Genomic DNA, 16520 nt, shown 5'->3' on the forward strand with positions numbered 1-16520 from the left:
AGTATTTTTTAGAAAAACTGATGCTTAGTTCAAAAACTGCAGCTAGGGTGAAACAAAGAAATCTTGGACACATTAACAATATTGCTGTGAGTCACTACTCTTATAATAAAATAAAATTCTAATGGGCTTCTCCTGCTGTTGGCCCCACTAGTGAGGGCCCTTTAGAATTTATGCGGGTTGGGTCTCCACTGATTTGAAGCAGCCTAAATAAGTCAAACATGCCTTTAGAATCCTCAAAGGAGCAAACTCCACCATGGCATGGCCAGCACAGGTTTTGTTTTAGCATCCAGGGCTTTTAGATCCACAGGTTGGTGGGGAGGTGTGTTAGTTTCATCCCCAGGACGGGCCCCTCCAGCTGGGATCGTGCTCACTGCCCTCTCCCTGTTGCAGGATGATCAAGGAGCACCCCCTGCCTCCGGGCTGGGAGATGAAGTACACCGCCGAGGGAGTCCGATATTTTGTGGACCACAACTCGCGCACCACCACCTTTAAAGATCCCCGACCCGGGTTTGAGTCAGGGTAAATATTCTCGCAGCCCTTCCTCCCAAACCTGCTTTTTTTTAAAAACATTAAAGTATATCACAGACTGAGGATATTCTCAGGAAATAATCTTAAATCCAAAAACACTTATAAAGTGAACTAAATCAACTTCTTCTACAATTTTGTAATTATTACACAATGATTTGGCCTAGGTTTGACATAACTGTATTGCATATAATTATTTAAACAATCCCCTCATTTTGTCAAAACCTAAAAGGATCATGAAAATGTTCAAACTGTATCTTCATTTAAACTACATCATCCTTTTTAATTTTCTCAGTATCTTTATTGAGGCCATGTTCTATCTATTGCCTTTCATGTCTTTGCCTGTCTTTTAAGTATTTCAGACAATCAAACTCAGCGCCACAGATACTTAACAATAACAAAAAGCCATATTTTATCACAGCAACATGTTCATGCTAGCTTGCACACTCACAAACACCTCTTCCCCTCAGCCTGTGGATGTCTGCCTTGCCTTGAAGTCTCAAATCTCACCACAAAGTCAGGAGAATGTGGTAATGTGTGACAACAGATCCACTGCAGACTGCAATAGCATGTGTGTGGGTGTGTGTGTGTGTGTGTGTGTGTGTGTGTGTGTGTGTGTGTGTGTGTGTGTGTGTGTGTGTGTGTGTGTGTGTGTGTGTGTGTGTGCGCGCACTGGCGTTTGTGCCTTTCTGTGTTTATGTTCAGCATGCAAGTGTGTATTTGCTTGTGTGGTCGCTGCTGTAGATTGCGTGGTTGTGTGTGTGTGTGTGTGTGTGTGTGTGTGTGTGTGTGTGTGTGTGTGTGTGTGTGTGTGTGTGTGTGTGTGTGTGTGTGTGTGTGTGTGTGTGTGTGAGTGAGTGAGTGAGTGAGTGCATCTGCAAGCTGCTTTTCATGCTAATACTTGAATGTATTTTTAGGCTGGTGGTCATGGAAGGCTTCTGAAAGAGCCTTCACTGTTTTTACACTGGATTCTGTAAGAGTGTGTGTCTGCAGCCAGCACTCTGCTGTGGCGGTCACCATTTCCTAACCCAAACCAAGATGTGCCTGGCAGCTCAGCGAGCACAAACCCGACGCATTAGAGGCCTCCTTCTTCTTCTCTCCCCCATTTCAGTCTCTCCTCCCTTTCCTCCTATTATCTGTCTAACTCTCTCTTTCTTTCTCTCTGCGTCTCAGTCTCTCCGGTGCTGACAAGGCACATATCCAGTGTGTGTGCAGTGGGTTGGTGGAGCTTATACTAACACAGCTGCAAGCCCACACTCACCTCTTTGAGACCCAGATACATCAAGTCATTATTTAGAGCAAGATGGCTGGTGTGAATTTAACATTTACTCTGAGTCTCTGGCCCAAATGCGCTGCAGGGAACATCAGGGCTTCCTAAAGGCGCAATTCATGTTTCTGTTAATCAGCTGATCTGTCAAGAGCCAGAAACATAAGACATCAAGGCTGTCATTTTGTATATTGTACATTATTAACTGTGGAATTACTAAACCGGGATCCCCGTGGATTCTGCTTAAACAGTGAAAAATTGACCAAGTTCCTCTCTTCTTTCTCTCTTTGTGTGTGAATGTGTGTGTGCAGATCTCGGCAGGGCGGTTCACCCGGCGCCTATGACCGCAGCTTCAGGTGGAAATACCACCAGTTCCGTTTCCTGTGCCATGTAAGTGTTAAGTGGATTCTGCAGCCACAATAAACGTTTCCTTGTCCACACACCTCACTTTGATCTGTGTGTTCATGTGTATTACTGGTGTTTGGGTCTGTTCATCCAAACATGTTTTTACACTTACTTGTAGTGTTATCTGGACTTGCAGAAAGTTTTGTCTATAATGTCCACGTTTTGAGTTATTTGTCTCCAAGATTTCTGCCTCCACCCCAGTGTAATGGAAACAAATGGAATTTAATTTGTTGTGCTCACAGCACATTTAAAAATAAAATGTAAGCAGTGTCTATTATTACTTAACAGTGTCCCTGATAATCTGGATAATCTGCACAGAACACAATGAAATGTTTGCCTGAACTGTCTGTGATGATTCTCAGTCATCCAGGTCATAGTATTCTGTAAGTGTTATGCGAAGACAACTGGACTTGCTTGAAGTTCTTGAAGATGAAAGGCAAAACGTCTTCAAGAACTTCAAACAAATCCAGTTGCCTTCGCATGGCACTTACAGAAGTTTGCCTGAACTATTTCTTAAATAATAGTAGTAGTTGTAGTTTTAAATGAAAACTGTTGGCAGTGAGTTCTGTGGAATATCCACAGCAACAGGGATACTGTTTTGAAAAGACACATTGCTTTTGAATTTTTTAAAATGGAATTATAAATGCACTGAGCTCCATAAACCAAAGTTTGTGCACCCCCACTGCATTGGGCTGGAGGCAGAAATATCAAAGGCAGATATGGCAAAGTATAGCAAATAAAACAAAAACTATCTGTGTGGCTAGATAGCACTACAGGTACAGTAAGTTTGAACAGGTTTTTTTTTTTTTCTGTAATTTGGGTGAACCGAACACTGAAAGACCCATAACTAATGGGTAGTGGATATGTGTCAAACCACTTAAAGTTTTGAAGACTAGAATTAGAGAACATTGAAGACTTGAATAAGTGAGTTTCTCACTTACTCAGACCTGTTTAACAAAATTGTCTATTAATTTCTTGATTTTTTTTTTTTTTTTTTTTCCCTTTTTCCTTTTCTCTGTCTAGTCAAATGCCTTGCCCAGCCATGTGAAGATCTCAGTGTCCAGACAGACACTGTTTGAGGACTCTTTTCAGCAGGTCAGAGATGGACAAAACACAGATCTCTGTTCTACACTTAAATATAACTACATTACCTTCATGAAGTGGAATGATGAATACTTTCAGAGTATGGTTCACCAAAATGGAAAAGTGCTTGTTCCAGGATAAAGCAAACTCGACTTTATACTCAGTTTTGCTGAAAAATAATAATTATTTTAGTTTATGTTGAATAAATAAAGCAAAGAATATTAAAATGATTAAAAGATGTGATAATGCTATGTTACAGTACTTGCGAGGTAAATATATTTAGTGTCAGTGTCTTAGCAAAGGGAGAGATGGTTGGACAAAAAATGTTGTGGACTAATAATCCGGTTTATGAGAATCATCAACAATCATTTTATATGTTTAAATAGATTTGCATTATTTTCATATTTTATTAGTATGTGTTTCCAATTTTAAGTAAGAATCCTCTGATTTCCTTTGACCTGTTTTGACTAAACTATCTGTAAACCAGGCTCAAATGAGTCCATACAAAGAATGTCAAGCAAAATATTCCCTCACTTTTGTATTCAGAGAAATTATTTGTAAAAATAAAGGTTATCTAACTCCACTTCATACACGTCTTCGGTTATCTAAAATATCAAATGTCTGTTATAATGTATTAATGCATTTGTTAACAACATATGTTTTGTCATCAGATCATGAATGTGAAGCCATACGACCTTCGCCGTAGACTCTACATTATTATGAGAGGAGAGGAGGGGCTGGACTATGGTGGCATCGCCAGGTGAGAGCAACAATGAAAAAAACGCACCCTTCTCCTCTCCTCACTTTCTGTCATTTTGTGCGGTTCTATCTGTGGTTTTGTAGGGGATTGTTATTTAACCCACTGATTTTTTTTTATTTTATTATTTATTTTTTTTTTTTAAATCATTTTTTTTTAATGGTGTAGGTGTGTTTTTTTTTTTTCCTCTTCTGCCACGTCTAGATCTCTGCACCAGCTTCCTCCTCCTCTGGTACTGGATTTTAAGTTGGTGTTAACTGCAGTTCCAGACAGGATTGAAACAATTTTTAAAGATCCTTAAGAGAAAATGGGCAATGAGGATTACAGTTTACTTAACTCAAGGTGTTGAGATAGCTGGCTTTCAAAACTTTCCATTCTCTGAAAAAAGATGTGAGAGAGAGGATGAAATTCTCGCTGGTTGCCAGCAGAGGTCATATTGTAAATGACTTAATGCCCCTTTCAATGTTGCTTCCTGAAACATACAACACCTCCTATCCCCTTGCAACGTTTCTGTCCTCCTTCCCCTTTCTCATCCCTCCATCGACCCATCACATGTATCCATGCTGCCCCCTGCATCTGCTGTGTGCAGGTCTTTCTCTCTGTATATATGTTGTTATTTTTCTGTTGGCGGTGTTATCATTTTTCTGTTTGGTTTTGCATTGTGTCTCTGTCTCCGGTGTCACGTCAGTGGTTTTACCCTATGGTAGGTGACATCATGCTGTTCTACCACAGGGTAGAACCACGGACGGGATGTTGGGAGGTGTCTGCGTCCGTCCGTCCATCCATACCCCCCTCCCATATACCCCTAGGGGGAAGGCAAGGGCCTTGAGAGCACTTGGTTCTGGTGCTGCAGTTGGTTGTGGTGGTGGGCCCTCATTCCGTCTAACATGCATCTTTCCACAGTCTGTCTTTTTTTTTTTTTTTTTTTTTAAATTCTAACGTGTTGTATTTATCCTTTATGATATATGTCTTGTCTAAATTATCAAATGTAAATTATGTGTCAAATTTGGGTTGTAGGATGTGTGCAAATTTATTAATGTACTGGATATTATCATTTTTTACCATTATCCAGAGAAGGTTAATAAAAATTCTTATTTTCTAAAGCTCCTCTAGACAAGACTGCTATTTAAAGAAACCTTAAATTAAAGGAAGAGTAAGCGATCCTGGAGAAAGACTGTTGATATTTGAACTCAACAGCAAAACAAATACATCCCTTATTTCAGTTCTCTTTCAGAAGCGCCACACCCAAAATTCATGGACACGCATTGCCAAGGCAGCGACACAATGGCAGAATCCAGAGCATCTTACATGGCGTGGAAGTGGAAACTCTAAAACAAAACAAACCTTATAATATAAAACGTCATCAAACAAATGACATGCACGCAAACACAGCATCCAAAACACAAGACAGTAAAAACTAGCAATAGTAAGTTTTTTAGATTGTTTTTACAAAACTATAGTTACAGAAGAGAGGACCGTAGGTGTGTAGCTAAGCTAACAAGGAAGGTAACATTACCTGGTATAGCATTTCGAATTATGCATCTCAATCCAAATAATTCAACTGTGCTAGAAATGTTTTTAGATCTTTTTGGCTTTAAAACCCTTCACGTTCACGGACAAATACCATGATATAGAGCAAGCAACGAGAGAGCAGACTGTCACTACAGTTGCTGCTTCGAAGCTAGCGTTCAGAGAGGACGAGGCGGTTTCCCAGAGCCAGCACTCTAGCTCCAGACAGCGATACTCATAGCTCTCCTGCTACTATAGCTAACATCACGCTAACGCCATATCTTGGCAAACTAGAAAGTAAGCTGAATGTCCATGGGCATGTAATTTAATATAACCAGACAGACAAATGTGACACAAGTACCTGCTCCCGAGCAAAGCAGAATTAGCTATCGGTAACGGGACAAGACAATACTGACCTATTGGCTCTTTGAAACATAGCAAAATGTTTTACACACCTGTTAAGAAAAAGAGCACCCTCCACATCTGCCTTCATGCCTTTCAACTCTCGGAGGTTTCTCCACCGTTGGAAAGCCTCGCCGATATTAACATGGCTCTTCACCCTTGCCTGATCATCGCACTTCTTCGGCAGACCTTCCTTCCGTCCACTCGCCTTAAAGTCGCCACCGGTCTGTCGTCTGCAATCCCAGTCAATCCAGTTCAAAACTCCACACGGTCAGGTAGCGACGGAAGGGTAGACCCTAGAAATCTTTAAATTGGCGCTATCCCATCTCCCCTCTTCTCTTCTTCTTTCCCTTGTCCTGTGCACGAACACAAACGCCCCTTGTTGCCGTTGGGTGAATAGTTGGTCCGAGCCACTTTGTTTGTTTCCCATTTACAGAGTCATGGCTGCCCACAAACACTGGATTTTTTTTTTTTTTTTTTTTCTCCCCAGCACACACACAGAACGGGCAGCTAGCAGACCGAGAGGAGATATTCACTGAATCCAACAAATGCACTGTACTGGATTAGAATCTTTTACTCTACCTTTAAGAGACAAGTGTCTTATTCTCATTAAAGGAATAGTTACACATTTTGAGAAAAATGCTTATTCGCTTTCTTGCTGAGTTTTAGACAAGAGGATAAGTACATATCACATGTCTACCTGTTTAATATACAGCTGGATGCCATCAGATAATCAGCTTAGCATGAAGACTGGAATCGGGGGAAACGGCTAGTCTAGCTCTGTCTAAAGGTTAAAGAAATCCACCCATCAGGACTTCTAAAGCGCAATATTTAACAAGTTATATATAGTTTTCTTAATCCAAAACAAAAACAAAGTATAAAAACAACAAATTATGGTTTTACATCCTGCAACTATTTCTAGGCTGGGCGCAATGATTTCCATGAGTCTTGTCGTCTTATTAGGTTGACAGGAAACAAGTGAGTGAATAAGCAAAAATGTCTAACTATTCCTTTAATGAGAAGTGTGACTCATACACTCTATTTACCACAATTTATTTAAGAATTAATCACTTCAGAAATTATATAATTCAGGGTGTAGAAATATTTGTAAAATTGCATTTGAAGTAACATTAAAGCTGGCTTTATTAAATTAGACAGAATGAACAGGAATGAATCAAAACAGGCTAAAGTTAAGCTTCTCACGCTTGATTTGACTCAGTTGAACCCTCTTCCAAAACCACGTCATCAAATTTGTTTCTGTCAAAATATTTAATTAAATAAACCACAGACAAGAAGGAAAAATACCAAATACATATATCATAAAGTGACGGCAACACTGGAAAATCATCTTCAGTTGTGTAAACATGAGAGGAATGCAGAAAATAAACAAGATCCTATCTCACTGGAGTTGTACTTAGATTTATACTTGTCTGAAAAATATAAAATACTTGCTCTTTCCCCCCCTTTTAACAAGTAAAACTTTGAATACACCCCGGCTCATGGTGGACGGCCATCGGCCTCGACTAGTTGGTAAGGGGGGGCAGAGAGGGCAAGAGAGAGTGGGAAGAAAGAGAACATAGCAAAATGCAGATTCCACATAAAGATGTATAGTAATAATACTAACACTAATAATAACAATAATAATACTAATAATTGTAGCAGTGGGTGTTGAGCAGGATCATGGGGGCAGTAGTTGGTTTGCAGTCACAGATCTTGTCTGAACTGAGCCTGCATTCAGAGTCAATTTCAAATCTCAGCTGCACTTAGGCTCATGGGGGCAGTAGTTGGTTTGCAGTCACAGATCTTGTCTGAACTGAGCCTGCATTCAGAGTCAATTTCAAATCTCAGCTGCACTTAGGCTCTATTTGATCTACCACAATGCTCAAATGCTTATCAGTCGTGTCTTTTTTGTCATTTTTGTTGTTTTGTTTTTTCATTTTCTATAAACTGTGCTCATTGATCATTTTCTGTCCTTGGAGTGAATGCACTGTGAATATTGTTTTGTGAGTATTTGCAATAAGATGTCTTGCTGAAACAAAAAATGTGTTCATGTGTTATTTGCTTCCAACAGCCACTTTGTCTCTCCTCATAAAGATGAAACTAACTCCTCTACTGAACCAGTCTTTGATAAAATTGATTGTTCTTTCATGTTAAATTTCAGAATTATCCAGCGTAATGCCTTTTTTATTTTAAAAAGGAGAATGACTGAGTGTATGGATCGATTCCTGACATGATAACAGTACATCCCGGCTGTCATCTCTCAAGCTCTCAGACCTTCAGAAAGTACAATATCTTTGTCTTCTGCATAAATGTCTTCTGTCCTCTTCCTCTGCAGGGAGTGGTTCTTCCTGCTGTCCCATGAGGTCCTGAACCCCATGTACTGTCTGTTTGAATACGCCGGCAAGAACAACTACTGTCTGCAGATCAACCCGGCCTCCTCCATCAACCCCGACCACCTCACATACTTCCGCTTCATCGGACGCTTCATTGCCATGGTGAGCTTCACTTTGAAAAGTGAAGTTTTATTAAAATCAGACTTGAGATTTACTTTCAGGAATGTTCAAGGTCTTTAAAGCTGAACTGCAATAGGCAACAGCTGTGTTTTGCTGGTTTTTTATAAGCCTTCATACCGCACATCACTGTTATTTTTGTTTTTTTGCAACAGAAAATGCTGCCTCAAACACATTTTAGTGAAACCGAAAGCAATTTGTAAAAATTACCTTTCTAACTACCCTAACCTACTATTAGCAAACACTAACAGGTACAACTCTTAAACAATTCAATGGACAAACAACTTTTTTCTTCCTCAGCTTGCTTCAACTCAACTCGAAACTCCATGTCTTTATTTCAACAGTTAGTTGAGAGCATTCCTCAAAAAACTTCAATTTAGAAAGTCTCCCACACTGATGCCAGCTGCGGCACTTTCTTTCGGACCAGCAGATTACTGTTCACCTTTCAACTACACTCCACTACCATCTTAGTAAAAAGAGGATAGCAGTTTAAATAAAGCAGAACAGTGTGAACACAATAAAGCCAATCATTCACATGTGGTGGAGGTGGATTTTAACATATCAGAAAGCTGCCTGACTCACGGAGCTGTTGTGTAGCTTTCAAAGGCCTTCGTTAAGAGAGCATATTATGGCCTTTTCTAGTTATTTACATCATTCACTGCATTTTTCATTTTGATAAGAATAAAACACTATTTGAATTCCTTTTTGCATTACAGATTACACTATTTACTATATTGATACTGACAACTGGCATTAAATATCATCAGTTGGTTAAAAGAAAGGTTCTAACCAACAAGTATTTCCATTAATGCTTTATCTGCCAATAATTTTTCAATTAATCGATTAATTGCTTGACCTACTGAACCAGTAAAATACTGAAAAATCCCCACCAGAATTTCAGATGTTTTGTTCTGTCAGACCAACAGTCCCCCAAGATAATCACTTGGTAATCATGTAAAACAGGAAAAACAGCAAAACCTCACATTGGAGAAGTTGGAACTAGAGAATAATTGGCTTGAGACATGACTAAAACAATTGGTCGATTATCAAAATACTTGCTGATTAATTTTCAGTTGATCAAATTGATCAACTAATCAGTTTAGCTCTATAGAGTGGTGTGTCAATTTCATTAAAACACATGTTTTTGTAGATTTTTATACCTCCTATCTTTTTGGGTCATCCGTCCATATGTCCCATTCTCGTGATTGCGATACATCAGGAATACAAAGGTGGTGTTTACAAGTGTTGAGGAATACCACTGCATTGTGAGAAAAGAAGATTGTGTGGAATAAGAAAGATAACTCGATAACTGGTTCTGCTGCATCAGTTATTATCCTTTTTAATTTAAACTGCTCATCATGAGTCCGACAATGTTATAGGAGTGCAATGCTAAATCATGAACCTAGTAAGTTCAGGTTTGAGGTTGAATTCTGCACAGAAAGTCTGACAATGTGCAGACATTAAACTAACATAAGTCCATCAGATGGAAACAGAAATGTGAATGGGGAGGTTCTTATGGAGAACCACTTTATATTTGTATTACGTACAAGTAGACATAGCTGTTGTATGACAGCTGGATCTGGAGATTTTTTTTTTTTTAATAGCACAGACTGTGCTGACGTATTTATGAGCTGCTGTTAAATATGTATTTTCTTACTCAATTGCTCCATTGGCATGGCTTATATTTTTACAGTTATTTTTTGGGCATTTTGCCTTGATACTTGATAGTGACAGTTCCACAGCTTGATTTGAACCAGGGAGGCTGCAATTATGTGATACGGGTCTTTACCACTTGTTCACCAGGCGTTTTTTGTTTTGAAGATGTGTACAATCCCATAGTTTATAACCCTCATTATCTACAGCATATACATGATGTTCAGTATGTACTATAATGTCTTCTTTCCGGGATAAAATCCAGAAAGCTTTAGGTCCCAAAACTGACACCCTCCACCCGTCCTTCCATCTAGCCACGACACCCCTAACCCACACCATGACCTCACTGCTGCACCCAGCCCACACCCACCAGCGGCTGCCTATATTTAGTCCAAAAATGTATTTTGCTGACTTGGCTTATAAAGATGCTTGTCTCTACCAACTCTGAACCATCTTACTGTCTCTTTTTCTCTCTCTCTCTCTCTCTCTATTTTGTTTAACTTTTTACTTTCCATCTTTACCCCTCATTTTCCACTGATACCTTCTGCTCTGTCTATAAATCTTCCTGTTTGTGTGCGTGTATCACTGGCTTTGAGACAGACACATGGTCAGTCAGGATACAGTAGGAGAGAACAGACTGTGACCAAATCAGTGAGTGGGCGTCTGTGTTGCTCTTGGCTAATCGCAACTCTGAGCTCTCTGTGGTTTTTTACATTAAACAGCTCCATCTGGCTGAGACTACTCGCTCTTCCTCTCTGTGAAGGCACACACACACATACACACGTCAGTTTTACTGTAGTGTAAGGACATAATGCATTATGCATTGACATAATGCATTCCCTAGCTCCTTACCCTAATGTTAACCATCACAACTGAATGCCTAACCCCAACCTAAACCTGATTCTAACCTGCATCAACTGTATATATATACATTTATATATATTTTTTATACTTGGATGAAAATGTTGCAGTCAATGACTGCCTGGAGTCTAGAACCCATGGACATCACCAAATGCTGAAAAGGCTGAGGCCTTTACTGCAGCCACCCTCAGTTGCTGCTTGTTTATAGGTCTTTCTGCCCTCAGTGTTGTCTTCATTGAGTGAAAAGCATCCTCAGTTGAGATCAGGTGACTGGCTTGGCCATTGAAGAATATTTAATTTCTTTGCCTTGAGAAGCTGTTGGGTTGCTTTCACAGTATATTTGGTTTTGCAGTATTTGGCTGAATGTGAACAGATAGTACAGCCCTATGCACTTCAGAATTCATCCTGCTACTTCTATCAGCGGGCACATCATCAATAAACAACAGTGACCCAGTTCCATTAGCAGCCATACATGCCCATGCTATAACACTGCCTCCACCATGTTTGACAGATGATGTGGTTTTCTTTGGATCCTGATTCATTCCTTTCCTTCTCCATACTCTTCTCTCCCCATCATTCTTGTACAAGTTAATCTTGGTTTCATATGTCCAAAGAATCTTGTTCCTGTACTGGGAAGGTTTTTTTAGATGTTTTCTGGCAAAGTCTAATCTGGCCTTTCTATCCTTGAGTGTTACCAGATGTTTGCACCTTGTGGTAAACCCTCTGTTTTTAAATTCATGAACGCATCTCTAGATTGTAGACTTTGATAATCTTACGCCTACCTCCTGGAGTGTTTTCTTGACCTGGCTGGATCTTGTGAAAGGTTTTTCTTCACCGAGGAAAGAATTCTGTGATCATCCACATTAGTTGTCTTCCATGGTCTTCCAGGTCTTTTGGTGTTGCTGAGCTCACCAGAGCATTCTTTCTTTTTAAGAATGTACCAAATTCTTGATCTGGCCTCTCCCTATTGAAAGTTCCAACAGCTATCAAGTGCAAATGTAACACTTGGAATCAACTCCAGACGTTGTATCTGCTTAATTTGTAATGAAATAATGAAGGAACAGGCCACACCTGGCCATGAAACTGATTGTCAGTCAATTGTCCAATTACTTTTGAGCCTCTGAAAATTAGGGAGTATGTATAAAAATGGCTGTAATTCCTAAATGGTTAATGCAATGTTTTTGTTAAGCCCTCTTGAATTAAAGCTGAAAGGTCATGGTAATTTCTTTATTTCAAATCCATTGTGGTGGCGTACAGAGGCAAAAATTTAAAAAATTGTGTCACCAAATACTTATGTACCTAACTGTTTATCTTTCTGAATTTAGGCAGTGAACCACAGGTGACATTCCTTATTGTGGTTTCTAATGCAACAAATCCTCCCTGCAGGCTTTGTACCATGGAAAGTTCATTGACACCGGCTTCACATTGCCATTCTACAAGCGAATGCTCGACAAGAAACCCACGCTCAAAGACCTGGAGTCCATAGACCCTGAGTTCTATAACTCCATCATGTGGGTCAAGTAAGTAGCGGATAACAACAGATCTCTCAATGTGTGTGTGTGCGTGTGTGTGTGCGTGTGTGTGTGTGTGCGTGCGTGTGCGTGCATGTGTGTCTGTGTGTGTGTTTTATGCTCACAAGGGTAGAAGGTGGAGGAAAATAACCAGTAAGGACATTTTTACAGGCCTCATTTCTTGTTCAGACTTTTTTAATAACTCTATTTGGTGTTTAATTGAAAGAAATAACTGAACAGGAACAGTTAACTGTCAGTGAAAGCCCTCAAAAATACACTTTGGGGTCAGTGCTTGAGAATGAGCATATGTAAAGTTTGGCACTATAATGTGTGCGTTCCTGTGTGTGTCCAGAGAGAACAACCTGGAGGAGTGTGGTGTGGAGCTGTATTTTGCACAAGACATGGAGATCCTTGGGAAAGTTTCCACTCACCAGCTAAAGGATGACGGAGAGAATGAGCTGGTCACGGAGGAAAACAAGGAAGAGTACATCAGGTATGTTAACAAAAGCAGTGAAAGCCTTGATAGATGAATGGACAGAGAAGAATAAAACTTGCAAAAATGCAACTTCATCAACAATAAATCTCAGGGAAAAACAGATGGAGAGCATCCATAAAAATCAACCACTCATCCTTCCCTCAGCCTGCTGACAGACTGGAGGTTCACCCGCGGGGTGGAGGAGCAGACCAAAGCCTTCCTGGATGGCTTCAACGAGGTGGTTCCCCTGGAGTGGCTTCGCTACTTTGATGAGAAGGAGCTAGAGGTGAGGAGGAATGGGGGGCTGACAGACTGCAGCAGGGTAGTGATCTAGTTAATAAAATTCATTATTAAACTATTCATTACATTACTAAACTTTTCATTACAGATTAGTTCAATAATATTGAATTGCTCTTTTCTTCTTGACTCCTGCTGCAGCTGAGCTTTCATCTAAAGGAGTCCGTGTTGCAGCAGAAACTCAGCCTAACAGAGACATTGAATTAAATTTGTCTGGGACATGCGGTGACAGTGTGTTAACACTGTCCTGTCCTCTGTTGTGCTTTACCTGCTGATGTGTCAGACTAATAAAAATATAAAGGATTAAGGTGTGCAGATGCATTCACTGGACTTTAAATGTCTTTCCTCTGTTTTGTTGCAGCTGATGCTGTGTGGGATGCAGGAGATCGATATGGCCAACTGGCAGAAGAACACCATCTACAGACATTACACCAAGAACAGCAAGCAGATCCACTGGTTCTGGCAGGTACAGACACAATATGGTACAGTGAACACACAGCACAATGTTAGAAGATATAGAAGCCTTGATCTAAACACACATCTGCTATGATGAAGTACCTGTTCCATGTGAGAACACGTGTGGACTGATAGGACTGTGTCCAGAGGTTGATTTAGTTATGTTCCTGCAGGTGGTGAAAGAGATGGACAATGAGAAGAGAATCCGTCTGCTTCAGTTTGTGACAGGAACCTGTCGGTTGCCTGTCGGAGGCTTTGCTGAGCTCATAGGTACACAACACTGATTCACACCACTCCACATTCATAACTATTAACTGTAATTTTCCTTAGAAAGTTTCTGATATAAGGATATTTGACACAAGTACAACAACATAGTCATGTCATACCCACAGTCTGCTTCTCTGTTTCTTTTCTTTCATGGATGTATTGTTTTCATTCACCAGTAATTAAAGTTCTTTCACTTGTCCGTTTTTACAATCAGTGTTAAGCTATCAACACTTTTAGTAGATTTTTAACATTTAATGTATCCTAGTCTTCCCATTATTGGTAAGATCTTAATGTGAAAATACCACAGGAAATGTTGAGTTTAATCAACAGCAGCTTAATATCAGGCAGAAAAACAAAAGTGGAAAACTGGGATTAATAGTGGATGAAATCAGTATTTCTGTTAAACAGAGAAAAGCAGTAAAGTGGTGAGTATGACTCTGTTTTACTGAGGGAATAAGTGCTGTTGAAATGCACATCATTAGGAATTAAGGTATTTAAATTCATGGTTAAAATTAGTTTTAAAAAAAGAAAAAAAAGAAACATCAACATATACCTTTTTTTTTTTTTTTTTTTTTTTTTTTACCCCTGCAGGAAGTAACGGTCCCCAGAAGTTCTGCATAGACAAGGTGGGGAAGGAGACTTGGCTTCCAAGAAGCCACACATGGTAAGCTTCAACCTCATCTGTTACATTGTGTAATAAAATGTTCTAAGCTGAAATGTCCACTTAATAGTCAAGCGGGAAGACTGTAAGATGGGACTGAAAGCTCCACAAAGCTAGCAAGTTCACTTTGATGTTTAGATTTTGTTACACATACTATTCCCGAAAGTCAAGCATGAATTTCAGTGCTCAGTTAGTAAACCTGTTTATCTGTTTGTGCATAAATGAATCAATTAATGTGAATCTGTTACTTAACATAGCTTTCTTCATCAAACTAATGTTTGACTGTCAACCTCTTTTTCTACACTGATAGCTTTGAACTGACCAAAAAAATCTACATATCTGTAACTGGTGTGAGAATTTTTGTAGAATTTTATTGATTTCAGCCTTCAACCTTGACTCATCATTATAGTGCATTAGCAGTAACTTAATCCAGCTCTGATATGGGTGTAGGAGAGTGTAAACAGTGAAGCTGATATCAAATGGATGAGATTAAGTTCCAAACAGTAACTCATGCTTACATGCTCCATTGTTTATTGTGAATCTTGTGCTTGTGTAGAGTCTGATCACAATGTTTTATTGTAGTAGTAATACTCAGATAACTGAGAGCCATGAAATTTGCTCTGCTTTTACGTTGCCTACTTACTACTTAAAGGCAGACAACATTGCTAATGTCAAACCAATATACTGAACAATACAATATTCCAATCATATTGGTCTGTGGCTTAACCGACACCGGTGCCAGTAACTTCAGAATTTCACCTCCAGTATGTCTTAACTATCAGCAGCCACAACGGATTTTAGATAATATGGCTTACACCACTGACTGTTCTGTTGTTATTCTTCTGTCAATCCCAAAGACGACTGACTAATAGTGACATGCCTGTCTCCTCTTGTTTGACTCTTCCTCACAGCTTCAATCGTCTGGATCTGCCACCCTACAGAAGCCTGGAGCAACTCCGAGAGAAACTCCTGTTCGCCATAGAGGAGACGGAGGGATTTGGACAGGAGTGATGCAGGAATGTGACACAAGAGGGCTGAAGGAGAACCCTTAATTCAGTGGGATAGTTTTTGTTATTATTATTTTGCATTTGTTAATCACAGGGCTGAGAAATCACCTGTTGTCTATAGCCCCTCACCTGGGGGAAAATCATGTTTGTGAATTGAACCATGGGATAAAGTTGGAGCTGAGAGATGGAGACACAAGAACATAGATGTGTGTGTGTGTGTGTGTGTGTGTGTGTGTGTGTGTGTGTGTGTGTGTGTGTGTGTGTGTGTGTGTGTGTGTGTGTGTGTGTGTGTGTGTGTGTGTGTGTGTGTGTGTGTGTGGTTGCTCACCTTATTGCCATTGTGTATATGAATATAAATTGTGTGTATGTCTGTGTGTTTGACAGGATGGCACATACAGAGAATTATATTTGACTAGAGTCTCTCACGTACATTTCAACTCACTGCTTAGAAACGCACCAAATCCAGACAGCAGAATAGTTTTAATAACAGCAGCGACTCAAGATTACAGCACAGCTACCCGCAAATGCAGTATAACATACAGTATCTACCAGAGAGAAATAATTTTTTTTACCATTTTAAAGTAACAAGAGGGAGTTAGAGAGAGAGACAGAGAGTATGAGAGAGAAAGAGAGAGAGAGGCAGTGTATGATACGAACTGAGTGCATGTGTGTGTCTGTATATGAGGGACAGGGGGCTGTTACCATGAACTGGGACACCTCTGTTAAAAAGGCTAGAGAAATGAGACATGATTTTATTTTTTATTTTCCTGTTAATTGTGAAATTCAATTTTAGTTATTCTGTACATAACTAAAATAAATGAGATTTCAATCTTGAGCTGTTAATGTTTTTTTTTGAAGAAGAATTAGCTTGATG

The 16520-nt window shown here is 39.6% G+C and overlaps 1 protein-coding gene across 5 annotated transcripts in view; it reads left to right on the forward strand.

Moving 5' to 3' along the window:
* The window catches only part of wwp2 (WW domain containing E3 ubiquitin protein ligase 2), a 77391-nt gene extending 61500 nt beyond the window's left edge, over positions 1-15891 (forward strand). For 4 of the 5 annotated variants that reach the window (XM_040132816.1, XM_040132817.1, XM_040132819.1 and 1 more), the window contains 12 exons: positions 391-519; positions 2104-2182; positions 3221-3292; positions 3952-4040; positions 8284-8443; positions 12359-12492; positions 12836-12976; positions 13124-13244; positions 13617-13721; positions 13885-13981; positions 14570-14642; positions 15551-15891. In XM_040132816.1, the coding sequence (XP_039988750.1) occupies positions 391-519; positions 2104-2182; positions 3221-3292; positions 3952-4040; positions 8284-8443; positions 12359-12492; positions 12836-12976; positions 13124-13244; positions 13617-13721; positions 13885-13981; positions 14570-14642; positions 15551-15650 (1300 nt within the window). In that variant the 3' untranslated portion in view covers positions 15651-15891. The remainder of the gene's footprint in view (positions 1-390; positions 520-2103; positions 2183-3220; positions 3293-3951; positions 4041-8283; positions 8444-12358; positions 12493-12835; positions 12977-13123; positions 13245-13616; positions 13722-13884; positions 13982-14569; positions 14643-15550) is intronic. The other variant, XM_040132820.1, reaches the window with a different exon arrangement.
* The last annotated feature ends 629 nt before the right edge of the window (positions 15892-16520 follow it).

This window comes from Xiphias gladius, chromosome 8 (genome assembly GCF_016859285.1).
Source record: "Xiphias gladius isolate SHS-SW01 ecotype Sanya breed wild chromosome 8, ASM1685928v1, whole genome shotgun sequence".
Classification (NCBI taxonomy): domain Eukaryota; kingdom Metazoa; phylum Chordata; class Actinopteri; order Istiophoriformes; family Xiphiidae; genus Xiphias; species Xiphias gladius.